The sequence below is a fragment of the Gopherus evgoodei genome, chromosome 2 (genome assembly GCF_007399415.2).
Source record: "Gopherus evgoodei ecotype Sinaloan lineage chromosome 2, rGopEvg1_v1.p, whole genome shotgun sequence".
Lineage (NCBI taxonomy): Eukaryota > Metazoa > Chordata > Testudines > Testudinidae > Gopherus > Gopherus evgoodei.
The window spans coordinates 103,644,644-103,671,916 of NC_044323.1; the positions used below are offsets into that span (position 1 = coordinate 103,644,644).

At 40.0% G+C, this 27,273-nt stretch overlaps 1 protein-coding gene across 6 annotated transcripts in view; it reads right to left on the minus strand.

Annotated features, from left to right (window-relative positions):
• The window catches only part of TNS3 (tensin 3), a 438,738-nt gene that overhangs the window by 209,035 nt on the left and 202,430 nt on the right, over positions 1-27,273 (minus strand). For 5 of the 6 annotated variants that reach the window (XM_030551450.1, XM_030551449.1, XM_030551448.1 and 2 more), the window contains exon 5: positions 17,620-17,658. The exons of the other annotated variant lie outside the window; for it this stretch is intronic. In XM_030551450.1, coding sequence (XP_030407310.1) covers positions 17,620-17,658 — 39 coding nt within the window. The remainder of the gene's footprint in view (positions 1-17,619; positions 17,659-27,273) is intronic. 6 annotated transcript variants of the gene reach the window in all.

Below are 27,273 nucleotides of genomic sequence, written 5' to 3' on the forward strand. Positions count from 1 at the left end.
AATGTTTTGTCTGCTTCTAAGCTTTTGAGCAGCCAGCTTTTGAGTATCCTTACTCATTGCGCGCTCTCTCTCTTTCTCCCTCTCTCTCTGTGCGTTGCATTGCAGAGAGGAGCAGAGAAGCCAACAAAGGGTGTGAGCAAAGGGTGTGAGCAACTTCAGATGGCAGCATCAGAACCATTCCCTCTAGCCTCCTGGTTTAATGGGGAGAGAGTAGAGAAAGGACTGCAGGATGTGAGATGGAAAAGGCGACCGTGGGAACCAGAGTGGTGGAAGAGAGACCTTAGGAGCAATAGAGGAAGTGATGAAGAGAGAGGCAATGGAATATAAGGGACAGGAAATAGAGGACAGAGTGACAAGAACAGAGGAACAAGGGTAAAGAGACAATGTAGCACTGGAGAAAGCAATGAGGAAGATAATTAGCAGAACAGAGCCAGATATAAGACTCAAAGAAGAATGAGAGGAAAGGAGATGCATTGCCACTGTTAGCATCAAGTGGTAGCAATCAGACTCTGGTATCTATCATCCAGTAGTCATCAACATCATGCAAATTAGAGAGACCTGCTTCACACAGACAGACAAAGGGGGATATCTTGGCTCCATTAAAGAATTTCAACCTAAGAATTTAAACCAAGATTTTACAAAAAGAGCTAATAATTTTGGATGCCCAACTTTAGATACCTTAAGAAATTCTGAGCGTCTGAAAATCAGTCCCCTTAGTCTCAAAATTCACACCCAAAAGCAAGGCCTCTAAAATCACTATTCACTTTTGAAAATTTTGGCCTTAAGCTTTATGCAGTAGATAATGACAGTTCTGACTACTATCAGAAGTTAAAAGAGAATTGTCCCTCTTGCTGTAATAGGCCACTCACATTTATAGAACTAAACAATTCAGTACCTCGATAGGGTAATACAAATGTCTCAGGTGAGTAGCTAATTTGACATCTCAAATATATGCCAGTGTTGTCCTTTGTAAGAATATTAAATAGACAACTTCTCAGATAGTAAATAGGTTCTGGCCAGATCCAGTGGTGCAGACGACAGGGGCATGCTGAGGGCCTCACAGCTGGAGTTCAGGTTTGCCATTGGGTGGGTGAACAGCAGGGTTAGGGTTTTGATTTGGGTCTCAGTTCTCTTCTTCTCAATACCCACAATAGCACCAAGCCTTGGTGCTTTTCCCACAGTCTCTCTTTGATGCAACTCCACCACCTTCAGACACCAGACTTTCATCACCTCCTCTTACACTCTTGACTTCCATCCTAGACCTCACTGGCATTGCTAATCCTGTCATGAGGAGCTTACTTCTGCCAGTGCTTCTGAATCTCTCTGCTGATCCTAATATTATCACATCTCATATGCAAACAGTCAAATTCTGGAGTTGTCCGCATGGAAGCCCCTGACTTGATAAGAATGAGGCATTAGTGGCCAGCCCTGAGACACAGAGACCTTATCAGATATGAATCCCTTGGCCACGGAATCAGTAGTACTCCTTAAGGGGAAGCCACCTTATCTACAGTCTAAGAGGAGGTCAAGGAAAAGAAGGTTTGTCATAAGGTAAGTTGCTATGATCATGTCTGCAGAAGCCAGAACATGGAGATGTGAACTGAACCAGAAGGCTGAAGCAAGGATGGTGGTGTGTGGAAAGAGGATGTTAGAGAAGGATTTTCAGGAGCAAACCAGAAGTCTGGGGTGAGCTGATGGGTGTTTGTGGATGGAGGAGGAAGCCTAACAAGAAGAGATTGCAGAAAAATGCATTTCTTTGTGGGAAATTTAGGGCAGATGGGAATTTTTTTTTTCAAAAAATTTCATGTTAATTTTTTCATTTTTTCTACCAAAAAAAAATGAAGCCAAAACCTAAAACCTTCCCATTTTTCTCTAAAACCAAAAATGTTTAACCATATTTGACTGAATATTTGGGGGAGTTTGGTTGGTCTTTAGAAAAATTAAGATATTCAAATAAAAACTCAGAATTAAAAAATAAAAAGATGTCATGTTCCATTAAAAATAGTTTCAATGAAATATTTTCAGTCAGATCTAGTAAGAATTCAAGAGAGGCAGGGAAGTTGTTAGAAACTTAGAGGATGGAATTATGTGATGGGTAGAGGAATTGCACAAAAGGGATCCAGAATTTGCTCAATGCAATCCAATTGGTTCAGATTATTTTTATATATCCAAGGTATTTATATGGCCTCCACCACCATAATATGTGAACACCTCAAAATCTTTAATATATTCATGAGATAGGGATGTGCTGTTACCCCTGTTTTAAAGTTAGGGAACTGAGGCACAGAGACACTAAGGGCTTACCTACACGGGACACTCAGGCGAGTTAAGGGAAACTAAAGGTGTCAAGTCAACGCACATAAATTAAAGCATGTTAAACCCCCATATGTTTGCTCTCACTCAGGAATAAAGTGGTCTTAGTTCACTCTAACTTAATCCTTGTAATCACACACACCAAAAGTACAATATTTGTACATTCTTCCTATAATGCATTATCTGTATTCATGTGCACCTGTGACATGCTCATCACCAATAATAGCATTTCAGGAGCAGCAAACCTAATCCATCACTTTTTTCCTGTACAAAGTAGATTGAAAGGATGGTTAGATTCATATTCAGTACAAGATTAAGCAGAGCTTTGTTAGGTGAAGTGTGAGATGAACAGAAATGTTTACAAGGCAGAGACTTGTTTAAGAGTAACATTTCAACTCCCTATTAAAAAAGCCATCTGTTGCTTCCTGTCAATAATGCTTTGAAAAGACCAAACAAAAAAAAAGTTCCACTCCTAAAGCAAACTGGCTAATGAAATCAAAAGAATGGATCAAGTTGACTTAACCACAATCAAAGACACAAAAATTACAACAAAAGAGAAGATAAGACCAAGGAATGTGCATCCACTTTCAAGTGAATATAGTAGGAGATCTCCTGTTCTCTTTGTTCATTTGAACAAATGGAAAGTTCTCTCACCTTTGTTAATATTTAAATGATTAATAGGATTAACTTTGCATTTCCTTTTATTTGACTACTGCTTTAAAGACACCTGGAAAGCCAGAGAAAGACAGCATTCTCCATCACTACATGGTTAACCGTAACTTATGATCCTTTTCAGGAAATGAACATGAGATTCAATCTGTGTCTGATCAGCATGTGATGAACTGGAGCAAAGACAGTTAAAGCAGGCCCACCAGTCCAACTCTCCCCCCTCACCTACACACTCCATGTTAGTAAAGTTTACTTGTATGCAATCGTCTCCTTAGAAACTAGCTCAAGATTTATAAGTGTAGAGAAGTCAACTAGAGATCCTACCTAAAGTTAAAAAAAATAATAATAATAATTGGAGATCTACCTATCTCCTAGAACTGGAAGGGACCTTGAAGTCTAGCCCCCTGCACCTTCACTAGCAAGACCAAGTACTGATTTTTGCCCCAGATCCCTAAGTGGTCCCCTCAGGGATTGAACTCACAACTCTGGGTTTAGCAGTCCAATGCTCCAGCCACTGAGCTATCCCTCCCTATTGGGCAGCTTTGAAAAAAAAAAGTCTGAGAAGTTAAATCAGCATGTGACTTCTATCAAGACACTGACTGACGGCAGAGAACATGGAATAAGTTGGCATTGATTGAGGGAATCATTTTATGATAACATCAAGTAAAACAGAGCCACCAGTTATACAATAAAGAAGTCATCACTGAGCCTAGCTAGTCAATATTTAATCTGAAGTTAAAATATTAATCCATTCTTAGCTCCCCCAAGTAGAAGGTTAGGAAACTTTTTGCTCACAAACACCTATGTTTATTAAACAAATTTAGATTAGAACAAAATTTGCCTCCAAAGTTAATGCTACAGAGGTTGGTTTTCTTTATTGAAAGACAAGTAGCAGCCCTCCTCGGCACTGTAATGTTTAACTCTGTATTTACGGATATCTATGAGAGTATATTTTGCTGAAGTTAAAAAAAAACACAACACAGAGTATGGCTGATTTATATTTTACAGACTTTATTGGGAAACTGATAGGCTTACAGACAGCTTTTCCTCCCCATAATTCAGATTCTCTATTCATTCGAAAGTACTTTAAAAGGAGGGCAAAAAATATGCTTACAAAGCGAAATCCTCCAATCGATGCTTCAGTTCTGCTCTTTTTCTGTACACAGAACTGTCATTGCCAGAAAGCGAACCTCTGCACATGGACTGATTGGAGAATATGCTGTAAAAGCAGAATGAAGAATTTTGCCTGGATGACACATGCTTCTTTTCATTCTGAATGGTCCATGGACAGCAAACCAGAGAGCATGTAACTCTATTTGCATGCCCATTAAAGGCAAATATACATGAAAGTTTCCTGTGGCAAAAGAATAGGAATGCCACTAAACAGTCTGAAACAAGTTATTGTTCCATGCATAAAAATGCTTCACACCCCAAATTTTACCATGAAAACGGAAAGGGGGGAGGAAATGCACTGTGGCTAGTGACACAGTCTTAAACAAAGACTGTGAATGGCTAGCCAACTGCAAAAGCAGTTTCTCCTCCCTTGGTGTTCACACCTCAACTGCTAGAAAAGGACCTCATCCTTCCTGATTGAACTAACCTTGTTATCTCTAGATTGATTCTTGCCTGCATACTTATACCTGCCTCTGGAAATTTCCACTACGTGCATCTGATGAAGTGGGTATTCACCCACGAAAGCTTGTGCTCTAATATATCTGTTAGCCTATATGGTACCACAGGACTCTTTGTGTCTAATGAATGCATCATATTGCTGGATTTAAATTTTAATTATTTCTCCCTTAATTATCTACATTGTAGCATTACAGAAAGGCATTCTAGCATTACAACAGTTATATTCCAAACTGAGTCATGATAGGAACTTGAAGCCAACTTACAAAAAGAGTACAATCATCATCTGAACAGGAAATATTTTTATGGTGGACCTGGGAAACTACTCTGACAAGCACTGAAACTTTATTCTTCTGTGGTTTAATATAGTTCTATTCATGCCAATATCAAATACAAAAACTTTTTTTAGATGTAATTTTTGTGCAGACACTTTAACTGAAGTGTAGGAAAATTCCTTTTTTGTTGTTATAGTTGTTGAAGAACAAAGCACACATACTGAGTCTGATTTTCATTGCATTTTGGATGCACATTGGAATCTTGAATGGGATGCATTAAGACATGAACACATGGGACTTTATAGCTGCTACCTTTCATTTTTTATTAAATTCTCTTTGCAATTCTCCATATATTTCTATAGCTTTCATGGAACAATATTGACTCATTCTGGTGGCCAAGGTAATACATGCCTCTAGTGGATATAGACTGTATGACATCTTTCAAAGGCAATACACTGAAATCTTCTTGGGTTTTTATTTGTAGACCAACAGAGATTTAAGAGTGGCTTCAGGCTAAGAGACTGAAGAGCTCTTTAAGCTCAATTAGTAGAATCTCATGTTTTTAGATCAAGAGTTCAAGGTCTGCTCCCAACAACATACCTGGGGTGTGACATTACATTTTTCAGACACACATCATTGTATTGTACAAAGCGTGTGGTTTCAGATAGGGGAGAAAAAAAAGCCAAGTTAGACTCATAGACTTTAAGGTCAGAAGGGACCATTATGATCATCTAGTCTGACCTCCTGCACAATGCAGGCCACAGAATCTCGCTCACTCACTCCTGCTGTGTCTGAGCCATTGAAGTCCTCAAATCATGGTTTAAAGACTTCAAGGTGCAAGAATCTTCCAGCAAGGGACCAGTGCTCCACGCTGCAGAGGAAGGTGAAAAACCCTCAGGGCTTCTGCCAATCTGCCCTGGAGGAAAATTCCTTCCCGACCCCAAATATGGCAATCAGCTAAACCCTGAGCATGTGGGCAAGACTCACCAGCCAGACACCCAGGAAAGAATTCTCTGTAGTAACTCATATCCTATCCCATCTAACATCCCATCACAAGCCACTGGGCATATTTACCGCTAGTAGTCAAAGACAAATTGATTGCCCAAATTAGGCAATCCCATTATACCATCCCCTCCATAAACTTATCAAGCTTAGTCTTGAAGCCAGATATGTCTTTTGCCCCCACTACTCCCCTTGGACGGCTGTTCCAGAACTTCATTCCTCTAATGGTTAGAAACCTTTGTCTAATTTTAAGTCAAAACTTCCTGATGGCCAGTGTATATCCATTTGTTCTTGTGTCCACATTGGTACTGAGCTTAAATAATTCCTCTTTCTCCCTGGTATTTATTCCTCTGATATATTTATAGAGAGCAATCGTATCTCCCCTCAGTCTTCTTTTGGTTAGGCTAAACAAGCCAAGCTCTTTGAGTCTCCTTTCATATGACAGGTTTTCCATTCCTCGGATCATCCTAGTAGCCTTCTCTGAACCTGTTCCAGTTTGAATTCATACTTCTTAAACATGGGAGACCAGAACTGCACACAGTATTCCAGATGAGGTCTCACCATGCCTTGTATAATGGTACTAATATCTCCTTATCTCTACTGGAAATACCTTGCCTGATGCATCCCAAGACCGCATTAGCTTTTCTCATAGGCTCATAGTCATCCTGTGATCAATCAATACTCCGAGATCCTTCTCCTCCTCTGTTACTTCCAACTGATGTGTCCCCAATTTATAACTAAAATTCTTGTTATTAATCCCTAAATACATGACCTTGCACTTTTCACTATTAAATTTCATCCTATTACTATTATTCCAGTTTACAGATCTTCCTGTATGATATCCTGGTCCTTCTCTGTATGGGCAATACCTCCCAGCTTTGTGTCATCCACAAACTTTATTAGCACATTCCCACTTCTAGCGCCAAGGTCAGTAATAAAAAGATTAAATAAGATTGGTTCCAAAACCGATCCCTGAGGAACTCCACTAGTAACCTCCTTCCAGCCTGACAGTTCACCTTTCAGTATAAGCCGTTGTAGTCTCCCTTTAACCAGTTCCTTATCTATCTTTCAATTTTCATACTGATCCCCATCTTTTCCAATTTAGCTAATAATTCCCCATGTGGAACCGTATCAAATGCCTTACTGAAATAGTTCCACATACAGAAATGGGAAACCTAGGGGGGAAAAGATTGTTACAAAAAGGTTAAATGATCAAGTCAAAAGTACTGCTATCTCTGTTCCCTCCTTAATTCATAACTACTGTATGTAGATATGTGCATCCCAAAAGAGCGACCACATTTTAACTGTGTAATTTAATTTGAACATCTAGTACATCTGGTTTTCTGCTCATCACATCTTTATATTGCTCAATTTGTTTTTCTACGTTGACTTTTATGTATGTGTGAGATAGTCTGGATCACATTCACTTCCACACTTACAATAGTCAATGACATAATAATACTGATCAATAAACACAAAAATGTTACCACGTCAGATAAAATACAGTGAGCCCCATGCTTGGAGCTACATCAAAGGGGAGTATGACCCCTCTTTGTGACATGCACTCCAAACACCAAAGAAAGTCTTCCATGGAAGTTTTGGCAGTAGGGAGTTGATGGCAGTAGGGAATTGATGATGACAAGGTAGGCACTGGAGAGGCAAATCTAAACTCTGCCAGATATCCTCATCCCCATTCCCACTCCCCAAACCCTTCAATCAAACCACAGAATGCAGCAACTTTACTGCTGTTTTCTTTTCCATGCTGTAGACCCTCCCCTGGTAAGGGATTCCAGGGTCAGCAATATGTTGAGGGACTCCTTGGCAACATGGCTCTGGAGAGACTGGTGCTGTCTTGCAGAACAAGAAGACAAGGGCTGGGTACCTGTGCAGAAGTAAGGTACCTTTGCATGGATGCCCTCTGCCCCAATGGATCACCTGAAATCTGTGATCATCTCAGGGAATCCACAAACTCAAGCAGTGGAACCCCTCAGTTTTTTGAGGGTGGAAATGGAAGAAACAAAAGAATCAGAATGAACCTGCAAGTGCAAACGCATGGAGCTTCAACTATCCTCTGAGAGTTATGGCCACTTATGAGGGCACTGAGCGTAGTATCTGGAAGGGGGTTGGAATACAATACATCCCTATCAACAATATGATTAGTTAGACCACTCCTTAGTTCTCTGTGCCTAGGTTTTTCATGGCTCTAAAATTACCTTACAGAAAAAAGAAAAGAAAAAGAAAAAACAAAACAACTATAGCATTGAAGGAACAAACAAGCTTCAAATTCAGTTCAATCAAAAGAATTTGAAACATTTTTCCAGTAACATATTTACTGATTTCAGCTGGAATCCAGCATTACATCTGGCAGAGATGAATAGCCGCTCATTTTCAGTTTTAAGTGCAGCTTGGTCACTATCATCATACTCCAGAGGATTTGAAGGTTATACCCGATTAAAGAAAGTTAATGATCCCACATCTTCCAGTACTCAGATCCCACTTAGAATGAAATCGGAGAGGCCAATACTTTAGCTGTAATCTGAGGCTATCACCATACAACAAATGGTGCTTCAGTCAAAACGTACGAAGAAAATCTATTTCAGGGTCGTATTAAAAATGGACAGACTGCAGTCTATCGGAACGTGGGAATGCTTCTGTATTTTTCATGAGAAGAGATCATTTAAAGTCAATTAAATGAAATGAGGATAAAAAGCCTGACAGTCATAGCTGTTCAAAAAGGGGAAATGCAGATGATCTACAATCAGTCAACAGTTTTGGGAGGCAAATATTCACATAACCACATGGAAAGCTGAGTTAAGAAGTTCTTGGTAGAAACAGCCAAGCTTCCCTTAAACCACAGACACAAAATAAAATTCTTCCTTGGGTTTCTCCCACTTTCTTTTTTTCCCCTTCCTAGTCTCTATTTTAACTCCTATATCAGAATAGGTTTTCACTCAGAGTAACTTGAGCTGGTTTTGTCACCGTTTTAAATGTTTCACTTTAGTTTCTCTCTCTGTCTCTCTTCAAGACATTTTCCGTTCTCATATGGCTCTTCTCCCTCAGTTATTTTTATCTTTCATGTTCTATGCTTTCTCCTTTCCTTTCTCTGTCCCATTCTCTCCCACTTACTTCCCCAGTCCTTTTGGGATGAGACCAGAGCCCAGGTTCTTGTCACTGTTCAAATAAGGGCGATTATTTTGCTAAGTAAGCCTGAAATTTGAAAGTGCCACTCTTCAAAGATGGACAATTTGGCAGCACAGATAAAGAACTACTTAAGTGAGAAATCAAGAGAAAACAGAAAGAGGTGGCACCAAAAGAGTTAACTTCCATACAAAAAATCAAGTTCCGTCTGTGGATAGGTTATAATAAAGCATGCATAGCTGGGTCAGTGCACTCTCAGCTTCCACTGTTACAACAGCTATTTATTACAGTGATGTCAAAACGGTAACACTGCGAGGTATGTAGAATGTTTTGGCAACTAGCTGAAAAAAAGATGAAGGGTGCAAAAGTCAAGTCATGATTTTCCTGGTAAACATCACTGGTTAACTGTGCCTTAAACCTGACAAGCCAAACAGTGATAGGCCCCATTTAACTGATGGAGTCATTTTAAGATGTGAGCGGATGTGCGCCTCAAGGTTCAAGCTTTAAGTCACATTTAGTTAATGCAAGACATGCAACAGGATGTCTGAGGGGCCTCCGAGGCATCAATTTTTTTTTTTTAAAGATACAGTACCCTGGCAGGCTGTTAGCGAAGGACAACAGAACCACTACAGGGGAACGATGAAAATTAACATTCTCAGTGCATCTTTGATTATTTTAAAATACCTCCTAGAATCCAGAAGTGATCTGGAAATAAAATCATTCATTTGCTTTCTTTATTTTCTTAGCAATGGGTGAACTGAACAACGGTTGGAGCTTCAAGTAAAACCAAAAAATGTTTAAGGGCCAAATTTTTGATTTATTTTCTGTTGCACTACAGGCCATATTGGGCAGTAGACCCATGTATTTGGGCTCCAGACCAGACTGACCTATTCTGGGGATGTCTGGGCTCGGTCAAGGGAGCAGAGAGCACTTCTGTGCTCAGGACATGCCCAGAACCCCTTGAGATGGCAAGTGGCTCATGCAAATAAGCTCCCTGAATACCCTCTACTCCTTCTATTCCTACACAAGGCTCAGAGAAGCTACAGGCATCAAAGACCCTTTACCACACTGCGCAGGGCAAGGGCAGAGGAAAGAGAACTTCTCTTAGAGGGTAGGATGGTTGGGAAAGTGCTAAGAGGTTATGCTGTCACTTACAGGCGGGGCACAGGGGAGATCTTCAGCTTAATTGAGCCCACTCTCCCTTGCTGACGGATGGATTTATACAATGTACATAGATACTCCCCTTTCTTCCGAGAACAAGACTTTCTGGACACTGATGTCAGCTAGAGAAAGCCCTCACAGCCAGTGCCTGGCGATAGTGGAGGGGCAGAGTGAAGCCAGCTGGCTTCAGCAGTGTTACTAAGCGCACTCTGTGCATGTGAACATGCTCAGTAGCCAAGCAGCAAATCTGAGGGAGGGGGCATGTGACCCTGCATGCCCCATCCCCCCATGCATCATCTCTGCTTGTGGCTAAGGCTCGCTGCTGAACATGGGAAGGGGCTGTGCTATGGAATGGTAATAAACCCATTCTGAAATGAATTCTTTGACAGAATCAACTTTGCTCTAAACTCCAGAATAGCCCTGTACATCTCCTCTGAGCAAGTAACCCACATATCAAACTAACTCCACCTGAACATAAATGCATTCTTAATTCAGAGTGATATGGACACCACTGGAGTCTAAATTCCACCCTCAGTGTTCATCAAGTGTTCAGTAACTTCCTTCTGAAGATCATAAGATTTCCTTCAAGCAAGCTGACAAGATGGTTATTAATGACCAGTGTGATCCAGAGGCCCTTTCGTGCCAGCTGGCATATGGTTCACTGTTCTGCAACAGCAACTCCTAACAGGCCTCACAAACTCACTACACCTAACACACTACTTTCATAATATTTATTCATAATGAATATCAGATGAGGTCTTAAATGAAAGCCGTGTCAAACTGGTTATGAATAGTGTCATAAAATTTATGTACCAAAACTATGCAAGGAGTTGTGTACATATACTGGAAATGTGTTTTATAGTCTGTATTAAAGCAAAGTTGATAAACAGTTTTCTGCCAGAAAAATTCACGTATATTCATTCACATGCAGATTAAGCATTGTAAGCTAGTTCCGTAGAAGCTCCACTGACAAGTGAAGTGAAAAGGGGGATGGGAAGCCCATGGCAGGGCCGGCTCTATGATTTTTGCCGCCCCAAGCAAAAAACAAAAAACAAAAAAAGCTGCCCGAACTGCCAAAGCATAAAAAAAAAAAAGTCGCTTGGAATCTGCCGCCCCAAGAATGGATGGAATGCTGCCCCTGAGCATATGCCACCTCAGGCACATGCTTCCTCTGCTGGTGCCTGGAGCCGGTCCGGCCAAAGGGGAGACCAAATACTGGAGAGGAAACCACAGAGAGCTGCCCTGTCTCTGGAGGCAGACAATGAACTTTTGGGGAATGTAAGGGGAAGACAAAAAGAAAATCTGTTATTCTGCACCAAGGAGGTAAACAGACAGCATGTTTACATTCATGAAAATGGGATCCCAACTATGCCTTGGTTGGAAACACTGCAAAGGACATTTGGAGTGAGAACTTAGCTTGGATGCTTAGCCCTGTTTAAGTTAAGTTGAGTCTCTAGAAATCATGTTATGATTTTGTTTTATACGTAACCCTTCTGTTTCCACTATCCTTACTCACAATCTCCATTTTGATCATAAACTTATGATTGTTTTCACTATAAATATAACTCAGTGCTATGCTATAGTTCAAGAAGTGGATCCTAGGCTGACTCAAACAAGCTGGTGTGTACACTGCCTCTTGGCAATAGCAGACCTGCTATTACTATGGATGTTCAGTGGATAAGGGGCTGAATACTACAGTGGGAAACCTTCAAAGGGGCTCAGGGGCTGGGATACACCTACTGTTAACCTGAAAGTCAAAGGAAGGGCTGGCAGAGCCCAAAGGAGATTGTTTGGGTGGCTAACAGGCTGGAGGTGTCAGGGAGCTAGCATCCACTTAAGCACCAGGAAGTTTCCCTCTTGCTGAAGGCAGGGGGAAGAAAGGTGAATCTCTGTCCTGGGCACCCCAAGAACCTTCACAGCCAGACAGGTTACCAGTTCCTGGACTTGGACATACACAAGAACATACAACAATTCTGTAGCTCAATATATATTCCACTGACTGTTGTGTCAAAGCGGTTCATTTGGTTATACTGCTGATTTCCCTCTACACTAAACACAAGCTCTTCTCAAAGGCAGCACAGAAGACCATCTTATTCCTTGGTATCATTTTGATTTTTAATTTATTTTCTTTTCATTGGCATCTTTCTCTTTCTATTCTTTTCTCACTTCTTCCCTGACCAATATTCATTGTCCATAACCTTTAAGTCAATTACTCTGCATCACAATGCTCTTTCCTAAAAGCAACTGAACAAAACCTCTACATAACAGCTTAACCACTGAGACATTACACTCAGATAAGATTGCACCAGTGCACCAGCACAGCTCAGGTAGGATTTTCAGATCCCTTGCATATTTGGGTGCCAAATTGCCCTCCAAAGACTGGTTCAGAACCCTTGCATTGGGCAAAATGCTGTGCTAAGAGGTTCTAAGAGGTACTGAAGAACAGAACTCACAGCACAGGGAAAGGGGGAGCTATGGTGGCTTTATGCCGCCTTTGTACCATCCCAATCCTGAGCTGCTTCCAAGGATGGAGAGGCTGGTGGCTTATCTTAATTATGGCTGCTTTGTAGGTCGCAGCACTGCACAGAACCTCTGCAATGCTACATGCTGTGGACCCATCCCCAACACAAACCTCCTAATCCCCTTCTTGTCTATATGCTGGGGATCGCCATGAGGTTCTTAGAAGGCAGTGCCTATGCTGGGGAATCCTCCCCCGGCTACAACTAGGGATTTAAGGGTCCCTTTACTCTGCTCCTTTCCCCCGATATAAATGGGCCAGAATAATGGCAAAGTTCTCACCCATAATGTATATGGCCATGCATCCTTCTGATTCTTTTTTAATTTTAAATTTTTTTTTAAATAAAATTCAACTACATTTAATTTTCAAAATCAACAAATAAATATGAGACCACTCAAGATCAAGTTTAATTCCTACCATTCATTATATAACGTCCCTAAAAAATGTAAGCAAAATCAGTTGCGTCAAATCTAATCCAATTAAATAAAGCGCATAAAAGAACAGTTATTATTTTCATTTGACTTGGATTATAAGAGCTATAGTAAAATCTCTCTTTACAAATCAGAGTAACTGAAATGACAATGTAAAGCAAGTAGTATGTGAACACCTAACAACAGCTGGCTTATATTTCAGCTCCTGAAACTCTGAACAGCTGCAGTGAGTTGATACATGAGGGCCCTGATGTCATTGCTAAGCTTCAAGATGCCTGATTTATGAGAAACGGGCAGAAAGAGCTTCTTTGGAAACAGACATTCAAGATGAAAATACTCAATAAAATCCAAATTTGGAAGAAACAAAATGTATGTAAATTTCATTGGCTTCAACAATCTATCAGCCAATATTCCACTGAGAATTGAATTTCAGTACTCAGTATAAACCACCAGGAGGATTATGTTGGCAACAACTATGTTAAGTTAGATGGATTTAATAATTTATACTATAGCCATGAATTAATTACCTCTATGTGGGAACCAAATGGTTAATCCTGGGGGAATTCTGCGCCACTGTGCAATATAGAATTTTGCAGAAATTAATGTTGGTCACACAGAATTTCCTTTTTTCCCCGCTGAAAAGGGTTGCAGAGATGTTGGCTGCCTCTAGGGGCTGCTGGACCCGGCAGAGCCCAGCTCACAAGTAGAAGACAACACAGGTTCCCAGCAGCTGCAGTTCCCAGAATGCCTGGAAGAAAAAAGGAGGAGGTGGCAGCATGCAGGGAACTCCATGCTAGTCTGGGACCCAACTGCTCTCTGGGGTGTGAGTTTCCAGTACCCCGGCTGGACTCTGGTGGAGGGGAGAGTCAGAAAAACAGGAACTGGGTTGTCATAGGGATTTCTTTAACTCTCTACCCTAAGGGGAATTTTTGTGTGTGTCTGTATTGTTAGACACAGTTGCTGATTACGCTTATATATATATAATACGCTTATATATATAATAAGTACGCTTATTAATTTTGCGGACGATACCAAACTGGGAGGGATTGCAAGTGCTTTGGAGGACAGGGTCAAAATTCAAAATGATCTGGACAAATTGGAGAAATGGTCTGAGGTAAACAGGATGAAGTTCAATAAAGATAAATGCAAAGTGCTCCACCTAGGAAGGAACAATCAGTTTCACACATACAGAATGGGAAGAGATTGTCTAGGAAGGAGTATGGCAGAAAGAGATCTAGGGGACATAGTATACCACAAGCTTAATATGAGTCAACAGTGTGATACTGTTGCAAAAAAAGCAAACATGATTCTGGGATGCATTAACAGGTGTGTTGTAAACAAGACACGAGAAGTCATTCTTCCGCTTTACTCTGCGCTGGTTAGGCCTCAACTGGAGTATTGTGTCCAGTTCTGGGCACCGCATTTCAAGAAAGATGTGGAGAAATTGGAGAGGGTCCAGAGAAGAGCAACAAGAATGATTAAAGGTCTTGAGAACATGACCTATGAAGGAAGGCTGAAGGAATTGGGTTTGTTTAGTTTGGAAAAGAGAAGACTGAGAGGGGACCTGATAGCAGTTTTCAGGTATCTAAAAGGGTGTCATCAGGAGGAGGGAGAAAACTTGTTCACCTTAGCCTCCAATGATAGAACAAGAAGCAATGGGCTTAAACTGCAGCAAGGGAGATTTAGGTTGGACATTAGGAAAATGTTCCTAACTGTCAGGGTAGTTAAACACTGGAATAAATTGCCTAGGGAGGTTGTGGAATCTCCATCTCTGGAGATATTTAAGAGTAGGTTAGATAAATGTCTGTTAGGGATGGTCTAGACAGTATTTGGTCCTGCCATGAGGGCAGGGGACTGGACTCGATGACCTCTCGAGGTCCCTTCCAGTCCTAGAGTCTATGAGTCTATGAGTCTATAGGTATTTTAAAATAAATTACCAAAATAATTGAAACTGGGGTGATTATATAGTGTTATTTTGACAACATTTGCAGAATAATGCAGAATTTTAAAATATTGTACCCAGAATTTTTAATTTTTGGGCACAGAATTCCCCCAGGAGTAAATGGTGTTACTAAAATCTGCATATCTTGGAATAAATACGGATAAGTTTGTGTTTAAGTGGCAAATCATAAATTGGCAAAACATGGGCTACTACATACTTTCACTCATTACATCTCAAGTTTAGGATCTCTGCCAAGTGCTCTGAAAACGGGATGCCTAAAAAAAAAATCACGTAAAGCTTGGGATCAGTACATAAAGTAGACAGCTCTGCTCCTCCTAAACAACAGAATTGTTTACTGCATTGGTAAAACTTGTTTGTGTAGGAAACAGAACTATAAAAATCTGAAATTGTGCTGCAAAATCCTGCAGGATCTAAGAACCATCATAGACTTCACCACTTTCCATCCCAAGTGCAAGATGCAGATCTTATCACTTCTAAATTACTGGATAAGATCTTGTGCTGCAAGGTTTGTGTTGTAACTATCTTTATTTTTCACTGAGTTCAGTTTCATGTTTGTACCACTAACTAGAGAATTATCTTAGAAGTTATCCGTTACTTATTTGTATTATGGTAGCACCTAATGCCCCATCATCCTGGGTGCTGTACAGATTAAAAGAAAGTATCTGACCTGAAGAGTCTACAGTCTAAATAATCCCACTCAGTGTTCACCTCCCCTAATCCAAATAAAATCGGAATCTTCTACCTGCCTAATACCAGTAACAGTTACCTTTGTTCCAAGACTGCACTTTCGTGTCTACTTGAAACAGAAGCAGACTGAGCTGGTATGACAGTTATATAGAGAGGTAACAGAGAGGTAACTGCTTGTATGTCACTTGCCTTAATGTTCAGAGAGACTATAAATTACGAGGGGTGTTTCCAAAATCCTTTCAGGGACTTGCTTTGACGAAATATTTGTCCTAATTAATTATTTCATACAAACCAACAGACTTAAGAAGTTCTGTCCCTTGCTTCCCAATACCCTCACCCTTTCATAGAGGGAACAAGGATGAGAATGAGTTAATATAGGCCATACCTGTACCTAGATGGATCGGGAGAATCTAGTAGAGCAAGCCCAATTTGCAAGTCAGTGGTAACATACCCCTAAGAGATCAGGAATATTGCTAATAACCAGAACAAATGGAAGAAACTGCGATTTGTCTCATTTGCCTAGACCAGGAGAGTTTCGGATTACAGTGCCATCTCATCCACCTCACATAGGATGGCATAATGAGCCAGGCCCACTATGAGGAGGAAAAAAAATCACTTCTGTTAACACTTTACTGTGTGTAAACAAGGGACGCCAGCTCACATTTAGTCTCTTTCTTCCGTATCCCATTAATCTGACACAAAAGACTGTGCTTAGAATTTTTATTGATTTCAACAGGCCTTACATTAGGCCAGGGACTACAGAGAAATGGACTGCCTAAAGATGGCATGGCACCTTTCAGAGGTACCACCACGGATTAAAGTGCCCCTCATGCCATCACTAGTAAATGTTAAACTGCTGCTGCATTAGGCACACACACAAATCAATGGAAAGCCAGGCATTCAGAGAGATTCTTGATCCCCAACTGCACAGCCGGGGATCCCTGAATCTTATGCCTGTATGAGATTTAGGAGCATGTTACAGCATTCATGTTTTGGCTCTCAGCCCTTCAGGTTTGCTCAGCAATTTGAGAAAGGCTCGGAGAACAAAAGATATGAATAGATAAGAAACACATACACACTCACACAGACTGACATACAGAAACTGACTTCTCATGTAAACTTACATCCCCAAGAGCAGTCAGCCCACTGATGCTAGTGATTGATAATCCATTATACAGATGGTAGTTCAGAAGTAACTCCAATTCACTTCACATTTTTAACACACACAGCAACAAGGGTTTTTTTTCCCTTCAAATTTTCCAATTATGCATAAAAATACAAAAGAAAATAGCATCCAGATTCTGCATTCTAGCAACTAACAGGTAGTCTTATGATGGCGGGTATCATGACAGATGTTCAGTAAGACTAATATTGTAAGCTATAGATGTAAGGTAGGAAGGGGCTGCTTTTTTATTGCAATACTTTTATCGATTTTTATAGCAATGTTGTGCAGAGTCCCAACACCATAGCAGGGGATTAGCTCATAAATAAAATTATTGGGCCAAATAAAGTCCTCACTCAGTTTTTATTAAAGCCTTTGGTAACTGACCCAATGAATCACCAATTCAGTCTTTAACTATTTGACTATAATGAAATAATAATGAATAATGAAGCAGCACTTCTACAATGCTTTTTACCCAATTAGGGGTAAATATCATTATCAGCATGTTACAGAGGGTTAAATTGAAGCACAGAAGCGAGAAATGATTTGGCCAGCCTTATGCAGCAGGACAGTGGTAGATGATTGTAAGGTGTGGGTGGGTCTGAATACTTCTGCTGGTCTTTTAACTGCACTCTCCCCTGATTGATATCAGTACTGTCAGATTCACTTACCAGTTCGTAGTTGATTGGCAGGAAGCAGGGTTTCACCACCTGGAATAAAAAGAATAAAATAAAGAAATAAGATCTCTCTCTCTTTGAGGGCCCAATCCCATGAGCTTTTGAGTGGCCTCAAATCCAACTGAATGCAGTGCAAGTTGAAAGTTCTCACCAAATCAGGCCCAGAACAAGGAATCTTATTTATAGGTAAATTTTCATATACAGCCTGACTCAGCCAAAGGCAGGAAACACAAATTACACTCTCCTTAATTACAAAGAAAAGAGATCTAGGTTTGGATCTACCACAGTGTTCAAAAACAAAAAGTCAGCTTGACCTGAACTGGTACATCAACTCCACTTATACTGAAGTTTAAACACTTCAGATTAAGGATTCTATGGCCTATATGTGTTACACAAGACTTGTTCAATAATTTAAATACCAAAATGGATGGAAAACCAGGAACAGTGTGACCACATCAGACTATACTATCAGGCTTTGGCTACACTCACACTTTACAGCGCTGCAACTGGGGTGTGAAAAAACACCCCCCTGAGCGCTGCAAGATACAGCGCTGTAAAGCGTCAGTGTAATCAGGGCAGCAGCGCTGGGAGCACGGCTCCCAGCGCTGCACGCTACACCCGTAAGGGATGTGGTTTACGTGCAGCGCTGGGAGAGCTCTCTCTCAGCGCTGCCGCTCTGACTACACTCACACTTCAAAGCGCTGCCAGGGCAGCGCTTTGAAATTCCAAATGTAGCCATACTCTCAGTCATGGGAAACAATTTTTAGTGGCTTTCTATAGCTACATAAAGGCTACTTCTATTACTTATCCCTTCTGTTGGGGAGGACACAAATAGGAAGCTTTATGGAAACTACAGACCAATTAGTTTAACTTCTGTGTCAGGAAAGATAATGGAGCAAGTAATTAAGGAAATCATCTGCAAACACCTGGAAGGTGATAAGGTGATAGAGAATAGCCAGCATGGATTTGTAAAGAAAAAATCATGTCAAATCAATCTGATAGCTTTCTTTGATAGGATAATGAGTCTTGTGGATAAGGGAGAAGCAGTGGATATGGTATACCTAGTCTTTAGTAAGGCATTTAATACAGTCTTGCATGATATTCTTATCAATAAACTAGGCAAATACAACTTAGATGATGCTACTAAAGTAGCAGTGGTTATTAATGGCTCCCAATCCTGCTGGAAAGATATAACAAGTGGGGTTCCACAGGGGTCTGTTTTGGGACCGGCTCTGTTCAATATCTTCATCAATGATTTAGATGTTGGCATAGAAAGTACGCTTATTAAGTTTGCAGACAATACCAAACTGGGAGGGTTTGCAACTGCTTTGGAGGACAGGGTCAAAATTCAAAATGATCTGGACAAATTGGAGAAATGGTCTGAGGTAAACAGGATGAAGTTCAATAAAGATAAATGCAAAGTGCTCCACTTAGGAAGGAACAATCAGTTTCATACATACAGAATGGGAAGAGACTGTCTAGGAAGGAGTATGGCAGAAAGAGATCTAGGGGTCATAGTAGACCACAAGCTTAATATGAGTCAACAATGTGATACTGTTGCAAAAAAAGCAAACGTGATTCTGGGATGCATTAACAGGTGTGTTGTAAACAAGACACGAGAAGTCATTCTTCCGCTTTACTCTGCGCTGGTTAGGCCTCAACTGGAGTATTGTGTCCAGTTCTGGGCACCGCATTTCAAGAAAGATGTGGAGAAATTGGAGAGGGTCCAGAGAAGAGCAACAAGAATGATTAAAGGTCTTGAGAACATGACCTATGAAGGAAGGCTGAAGGAATTGGGTTTGTTTAGTTTGGAAAAGAGAAGACTGAGAGGGGACCTGATAGCAGTTTTCAGGTATCTAAAAGGGTGTCATCAGGAGGAGGGAGAAAACTTGTTCACCTTAGCCTCCAATGATAGAACAAGAAGCAATGGGCTTAAACTGCAGCAAGGGAGATTTAGGTTGGACATTAGGAAAAAGTTCCTAACTGTCAGGGTAGTTAAACACTGGAATAGATTGCCTAGGGAAGTTGTGGAATCTCCATCTCTGGAGATATTTAAGAGTAGGTTAGATAAATGTCTGTTAGGAATGGTCTAGACAGTATTTGGTCCTGCCATGAGGGCAGGGGACTGGACTCGATGACCTCTCGAGGTCCCTTCCAGTCCTAGAGTCTATGAGTCTATAAGTCTATGATCATCTAGTCTTAACTCCTGCACACTGCAGGTCACAAAACCTTGCCCACCCACTCCTGTAATAGACCCATAATCTCTGGTTGAGTTACTGAAGTCATCAAATCATGATTTAAAGGCATCAAGTCACAGAGAATCCACCATTTACACTAGTTTAAACTTCCAAGTGACCCAATTTCTATGCTGCAGGAAAAAGCAACCCCCCCCAGGGTCTCTGCCAACCTGATTCAGAGGAAAATTCCTGACCATCATCTTTGGGGTCAAGAAGTTGAACCTTGAGCATTATGGCAAGACCCAGCAGCCAGACACCTGGGAAAGAATTCTATGTATTAATTCAGAGCCCTCCCCATCTAGTGTCCCATCACCGGCCATTGGGGATATTTGCTACTAGCATTTGCAGATCGGCTATATGCCATCGTAGGCAGTCTCATCATAGCATCCCCTACTTAAACTTACCATGTACAGTCCTGAAGTCAATTAGATTTTTTGCCCCACTGCTCCCTTTGGAAGGCTGTTCCAGAACTTCGCTCCTCTGATTGTTAGAAAGCTTCTTCTAATTTCAAGGCTAAACTTGTTGATGGCCAATTTATATCCATTTGTTCCTGTGTCAACATTGACACTTAATTTAAATAATTCCTCTCCTTCCCTGGTATTTATCCCTCTGATGTATTTAGAAAGCAATCATATCTCCCTTCAAACTTTGGTTAGGCTACACAAGCCAAGCTCTTTGAGTTTCCTCTCATCAGGTAGGTTTTCCATTCCCCAGATCTCTTACTAGCCCTTCTCTGCACCTGTTCCAGTTTGAATTAATCTTTCTCAAGAAGAATTGCACACAGTATTCCAGATGAGGTCTCACCAGTGCCGTGTATAATACTAACGCTTCCCTGTCTCTGTTGGAAATACCTCACCTGATGCATCTGAGGACTGCATTAACCTTTTTCATGGCTGTATCACATTGGCAGCTCATAGTCATCCTATGATCAACAAATATTCCCTGGTCTTTCTCCTCCTCTGTCACTTCCAAGTGATACATCCCCAATTTATAGAAAAAAATCTTGTTGTTAGTCCCTAAGTGCATGACCTTGCACTTTGCACTATTAAATGTCATCCCATTTCTCCAGTTTTCAAGGTCGTCCAGATCTTCTTGTCCCCTTTTGTCTTGTATAATATTAAGGTCCATTCTGAGGAGCCCGAACTCTCTACTGGAGTGCCCCCAAGTGGCCATGCTAGGAACAGCATGTGTTTCACCTGAAGTGTTGCACCTTGAAGCCTCCATAACTAGAACATTTACTTTGCCAGCTCTAGTAAAATACCCTTGCACTTAGCCATGTAACTTAGTGCTCACTGGGATCTAACTGTGCTAGTGCTGCTAGGGCCTCACAGCTGAAGCAGCTATACCATTTGCCTCTGATTTGTGAGCAGCTGGCACCTTGCTGAGTCCCATAAGCGGTCTAGTGTACCACAGCACTGCACAGCCGTATTCATTACAATCTTTTAAAAAGCAAGACTCAATTTATGCAACATTGTAACCAGCAGAAATGAAGGAGGTTGTCAAGTCCTATGCACACTGGATGGTGAACAACACAGGCAGAAAGAAGCAGAGTTGACTACATCAAACAAAACCCACTCAGGTCTCTTAACTCCTGTAAAGCTTCCATCCTAGAATATTTTTTCTCCCTCAATGTGGAAATGGCGTTTGCCTGGATAGCTGAGCCTTTGCTTGGGAAAGAGTGGTTCTCAAACTTTTCTGTACCAGGAACCCCCATTAAAGCTGAAAAATCTCAGGACCACCCTGCCCACCATCCCCAACTCTCCCCTGCTAACGCCAAGGAAATGGAAGCTGGCTTTCACAACCTGAAGCCTTTCTGTGACCCCTGAGTTTGACAGTCTATGGACTAAGTGATATGCATACGCATATTTTTCGCAGCAGATTTCACCATGGCTGCTGCTGACTTTTGCTAATCCTCTCTGTCCAACTGAGCAAGCATATTAAACAGGTGGAAGATGTTAATAAACTGTCGTAAGATTCCAGTTGTTTGAAGTGAAGACAGCTTTCCTGCCTCCCTGACCTTCTGCCTGACATAGGCACATACAATTTTATGTAACACCTTCACTCAAAGCAGCCAGAGCTCTACAAAAGTCAAAGGGCTTAATCACAAAGGGCTGTGCTGGAGTGAAGTGAATAGTTGCATTGCATGAGTGATGATGGCTGGAAGCCTTTCCCTACAGACTCCAGGAGCTGTCATATTGCCTCCAAGTGTGCTGGAGAAAATGAACTCCCTGGGAATCCAGTCTAGGGTGTCCATGCCCCTCCCACCTGTCCCCAAATCAACCCTCAAGCCACCAAGTGGCACACAAGGGGCGGGACCCCGCCTGTAAGGAATTGATCCCTCTTAAAAGAACAGAGTCTACCCGCATGTCTGGAGAGCAGGAGATTGTATTATGGCTGCCATCTATGTTGGAGCAAAGGTGAGGAAGGGGCTCCCTGTATTGTTTTCCCCTCTCATTCTCTTGTGCAGTTGTGCGACAGCCGCCAAAATTTGGTCCAAAGCATGCCCATTTTTTCTAAGCTCCAGTGAGCTTGCAATTTTAAAGGGACGCTCTCAATAAAAAAATCAGACTTCTGTCTACATTTGTGCTTTGGCAATTACAGTAAAGGTTATACTTTAAAAGAAAATAGGGGAAACCCCCCTTTTTTTCCAGTTTGTCTACTTTACCCACTTCACAGCACTTTATAAAGAGTTTGTTTCCTTTGCCCATTATGTGGGTCTTTCAAGGCACAGTAGGGGAATGAAAAACAGGAATATGTGATTGTAAAAGCACACAAATTTGCAGGACTTAGAAGTAGGTGTCATACCTGAAACTAGTTTTAACTAACATATTTAAAATGGATCAAATTTACTCAAGTTGGCGGTGTCCCCTTAATCTCTATTATTAAATGCTTTATTTTTCAAACCACTTCAATGCTCAAAATGTCAGTCTGAAAAACTCTCTCAGTATCATGATTAATGTTATATTAGTTAGGGAGCCAGTGTGGCTTGGAGAATAGGGTGGGGGACTCACGAAACCTGAGTTCAATTTCCAGCCTAATCATTGGTTTGCCAGGTGACCTCCCTGTACTTCAGCTTCTCCATCTGTAAAATGGGGATAACGGTACTGATCTCCTTTGTAAAATACTTAGAGATCTATGGATGAAAAGTGCTATGTTAAGATTATTTTTATAGTACAGACTGTGTTGTAATTTCATATTTCCAAATAGAGAAATAACTTCATACAGGATAAAGAATGTATGTGTATTACCAATTAAAAAGTGTTAAATTTTCCATTGAGTGACACATTTACAAAGAGAGTGCTTGCTTAAAGCTTGTTTATGACTTTACAAAATGATACCTATCTACAGAAGAACACAGCCAGGTTTTATGCTCTTCACTAGACACATAACTCAATTTTTCCCAACTATAGTGCTAGAAAGCAAAGTTGCAGGGTTACTTTATTCAAATCTAATATTACTGCAGTGCTGGCAACTGTAGGACCACTACCATATTCAACTGTTTTATACATTACTCACCCCCTATTATATTCTCTAGTGTAAGTGGATATAACCCTAAAATAATTTTCCTGACCACTCCAGAAGTTACATTTACTGGTACCTATGAGGCTACCTAGTAATATACCCTGGCAAGTTAGAGTCACTCACTTGTCTACTTCTTCTAGTATGTTTATTCTACTAAAAAGTACATTAAATAATCATTTATAAAATATCATATTTAAATATTTACAAAATGTTTTTCAATATCTATACATTTAACACTAATTATTATGCAACAATACTATAAAAATGCTTAGGTCAATTTTTCAAAACTAGGCACCTGCTCTGTGCCTGCAAAGTATATGCACATGCACCTAGACATATAACCACACCCAGAACATATGCAAATTGTACATGTGAAAAATTGTGTGTAAACTACATGTTTTTGCATGCAGAATGCACAGTTTCTAAGCACAATTCTCTGCTTGTGCAAGTGCACATATACTGTGGATACAACAGGCCCCAAAATTAAGGAAAAGTTTAACAACTTTAACTTATTGACTTAACTTAAATATTATTGACTTCAATGGAATTTAAGCATGTGCTTAAAGTTAAGCAGATATTTAAGTGCTTTCCCTGAGAAATAATGCCTTCCTGAGCTACGGCCTTAGTTTTGAGAAGTCTTGCGTTGATGCCGACAATATATTTAACAAAGAATTAATTTAACAACAAATTCTGCCTCCAGTAATTATTTACATTTCCTGAGAAACCTTGGGTAAGTATTTCTTTATCTCAGAGCCATGAAACAGTGTGCAATCAGTAACCAGCCATCACCTGAGATGACAAATATATTAACTTTAAAAAGCTGATAAGTCGTTATTTGTTGGCTTTCTAACAGTGCACATACAAAGGAAAAAGTCCATTACCGCTTGCTTTAACAGCTGTACTATAGTGCCCCCCTCTGTCATATTACAGCATCACTTGCTTGGACATCCGATGTTTGCATTCTACCATTACCTTTTATAAAGTGCACCATCCCACCTGTACTCTATTTTGATCTTTTTAAAATTTGTGGCTGTGCCTCCTCTACAAGCCTTTTAAGACAAACAGCTTTCTACAAAGAGTGAGCCAGACAGCTCCAGAGCTTGGTTTCAAAGCTTCAACCTCCAATATCAGTCAATGCTTTCCTTGAAAATCTGCACACCTTATTTGTTTAGTTATATTGCAGCATTCACTCTGAACAACAGCTACCACCCAAGTAAATTATAGATATAAGCTATAAAATTTTACAGTAGATGTGGGATGACTGCAACAGGGTCCTATTCATTGTATATAAAAGTCCACGCACAATATAGACAAAATTTCTTGTTCAAGTAAAGCACTTTGACCTGCTAAGAGGCAGTATGTTTCAGTACATTAGTAATTGTTTTTAAAGGATGGTAGGTAGAGTGAAAGGAATGAAAAATATAGGGTTCTGATAGGGCTATGTCTAGCAAAGCTAACAGAATTACAGTGATGTAAGAAGAGCCTGCTGACTTTTTGCTGAAATGACAGCAAAGACTAGATTTGGCGAGAGTTAATGGAATTGTTTTAGAACCTTTATTTATTTATTAACAGTTCCAGAAACACATTAACTTTCTTTGCTTGGAGTTTATTATTGACTCACATTCCTTGAAAAAAGCACTTTGATAAAATGACCGAAAGGCTGTGTGATTTCACTTCAGTGTCTGAAAATAACGGTATCGTCTCCTAAAATACTGCTATTGTCAGAGACTACATTTTCAAAACCAGGACATTTTGTGTTCCCATTTTTAGGATCTCTAAATAAGCATAAAACAACAAAAGTACATCTTGTAATAAATGTGTACTACTACCAACCTCTAACTCAAACACATCCATATTTCTCAGAATGGAGGCTTTATTTTAGTAGCGTAGTGCTCTAAATGAGTTTACCAGGAAACACTGAACAAGAGCTATTAGAATTCACAATGGCCAATAGATACTATCAGAGCTGTTCTACACACATTCAACTTTTCCCTCCAAATACTTCACACTTAACACTCATTCTACTGGACTGTTTATTCCTGATACACATAGTAAATGCTAGTCATTATAGTCAGTACAGCAATACTGAACAAAATTTATATATATATATAGGCTGTCAAACAATTAAAAAAATCATGATTAATCACACAATTAAAAAAATTAATCAAGATCAATCGCGCTGTTAAGCACAGAATACCATTTATTTAAATATTTTTGGGTGCTTTTTACATTTTTAAACATATTGATTTCAATTACAACACTGAATACAAAGTGTACAGTGCTCAGTTTATATTTATTTTTATTACAAATATTTGCACTGTAAAAAGCAAAATAAATAGTATTTTTCAATTCACCTAATACAAGTACTGTAGTGCAATCTCTTTATCATGAAAGTTGAACTTACAAATGTACAATTGTGTACAACAAAATAACTGCATTCAAAAATAAAACAAGGTAAAACGTTAGAGGCTCAGTCCTACTTCAGCCCATTGCTCAGACAAACAAGTTTAGTTACAATTTGCAGAAGATAATGCTTCCTGCTTCTTGTTTACAATGTCACCTGAAAGTGAGAACAGGCATTCACATGGCACTGTTGTAGCCAGTGTTGCAAGATATTTACATGCCAGATGAGGTAATGATTCATATGTCCCTTCATGCTTCAACCACCATTCCAGAGGACATGTTCCAGAGGACATAATACAAAGCAGAGCAGAACAATGCATGTTCATTTTCATCATCTGAGTCAGATGCCACCAGCAGAAGGCTGACTTTCTCTTTTGGTGGTTTGGGTTCTGTAGTTTCCACATCGGAATGTTGCTCTTTTAAGACTTCCGAAAGCATGCACCACACCTTGTCCCACTCAGATTTTAAACAGTGCTTCAGATTCTTAAACCTTGGATCAAGTGCTGTGGCTATTTTTAGAAATCTCACATAGTTCCTTCTTTGCATTTTGTCAAATCTGCTGTGGAATTGTTCTTAAAATTAACATGTGCAGGGTCATTATTTGAGACTGCCTATAACATGAAATATATAGCAGAATGCGGGTGAAACAGAGCAGAGACATACAATTCTCTCCCAAGGAGTTCAGTCACAAATTTAATTAATGCATTATTTTTTAACGAGCATCATCAGCATGGAAACATGTCCTCTGGAATGGTGACCAAAGTTTGAAGGGGTATATGAATGTTTAGCATATCTGGCATATAAATACCTTGCAACACCAGCTACAAAAGTGGTATGTGAATGCCTGTCCTCACTTTGAGGTGACATTGTAAATAAGAAGCAGGCAACATTATCTTCTGTAAATGTAAACAACCTTGTTTGTCTTAGTGACTGGCTCAACAAGAAGTAGGACTGAGTGGACTTGTAGGCCATAAAGTTTTATGTTGTTTTGTTTTTGAGTGCAGTTATGTAACAAAAAAAATCTACATTTGTGAGTTACACTTTCATGATAAAGAGATTGCACTATAGTACTTGTATGAGATGAAATGAAAAATACTATTTATTTTGTTCATAATTTTTACTGTGCAAATATTTGTAATAAAAATAATAATATGAAGTGAGCACTGTACACTTTGTATTCTGTGTTTTAATGGAAATCAATATATTTGAAAATGTAGAAAAACATCCACACATATTTAATACGTTTCAGTTGGTATTCTATTAACAGTGTGATTAATTATAATTATTTTTTAAAATCATAATTAATTTTGTTAAGTTAATCACTTAAATTAACTGTGATTAATTGACACTCACACATAAATAAACCCAACCATTGTGATTGATGAAATAAATAAAGATTGAGACATTTCAGAAGTCCCCAAAGGAGTTACTCGGAGATTACATGCAAAAAAAGCCTGTCCCTGTACAATCTGGATCTATGGTCACT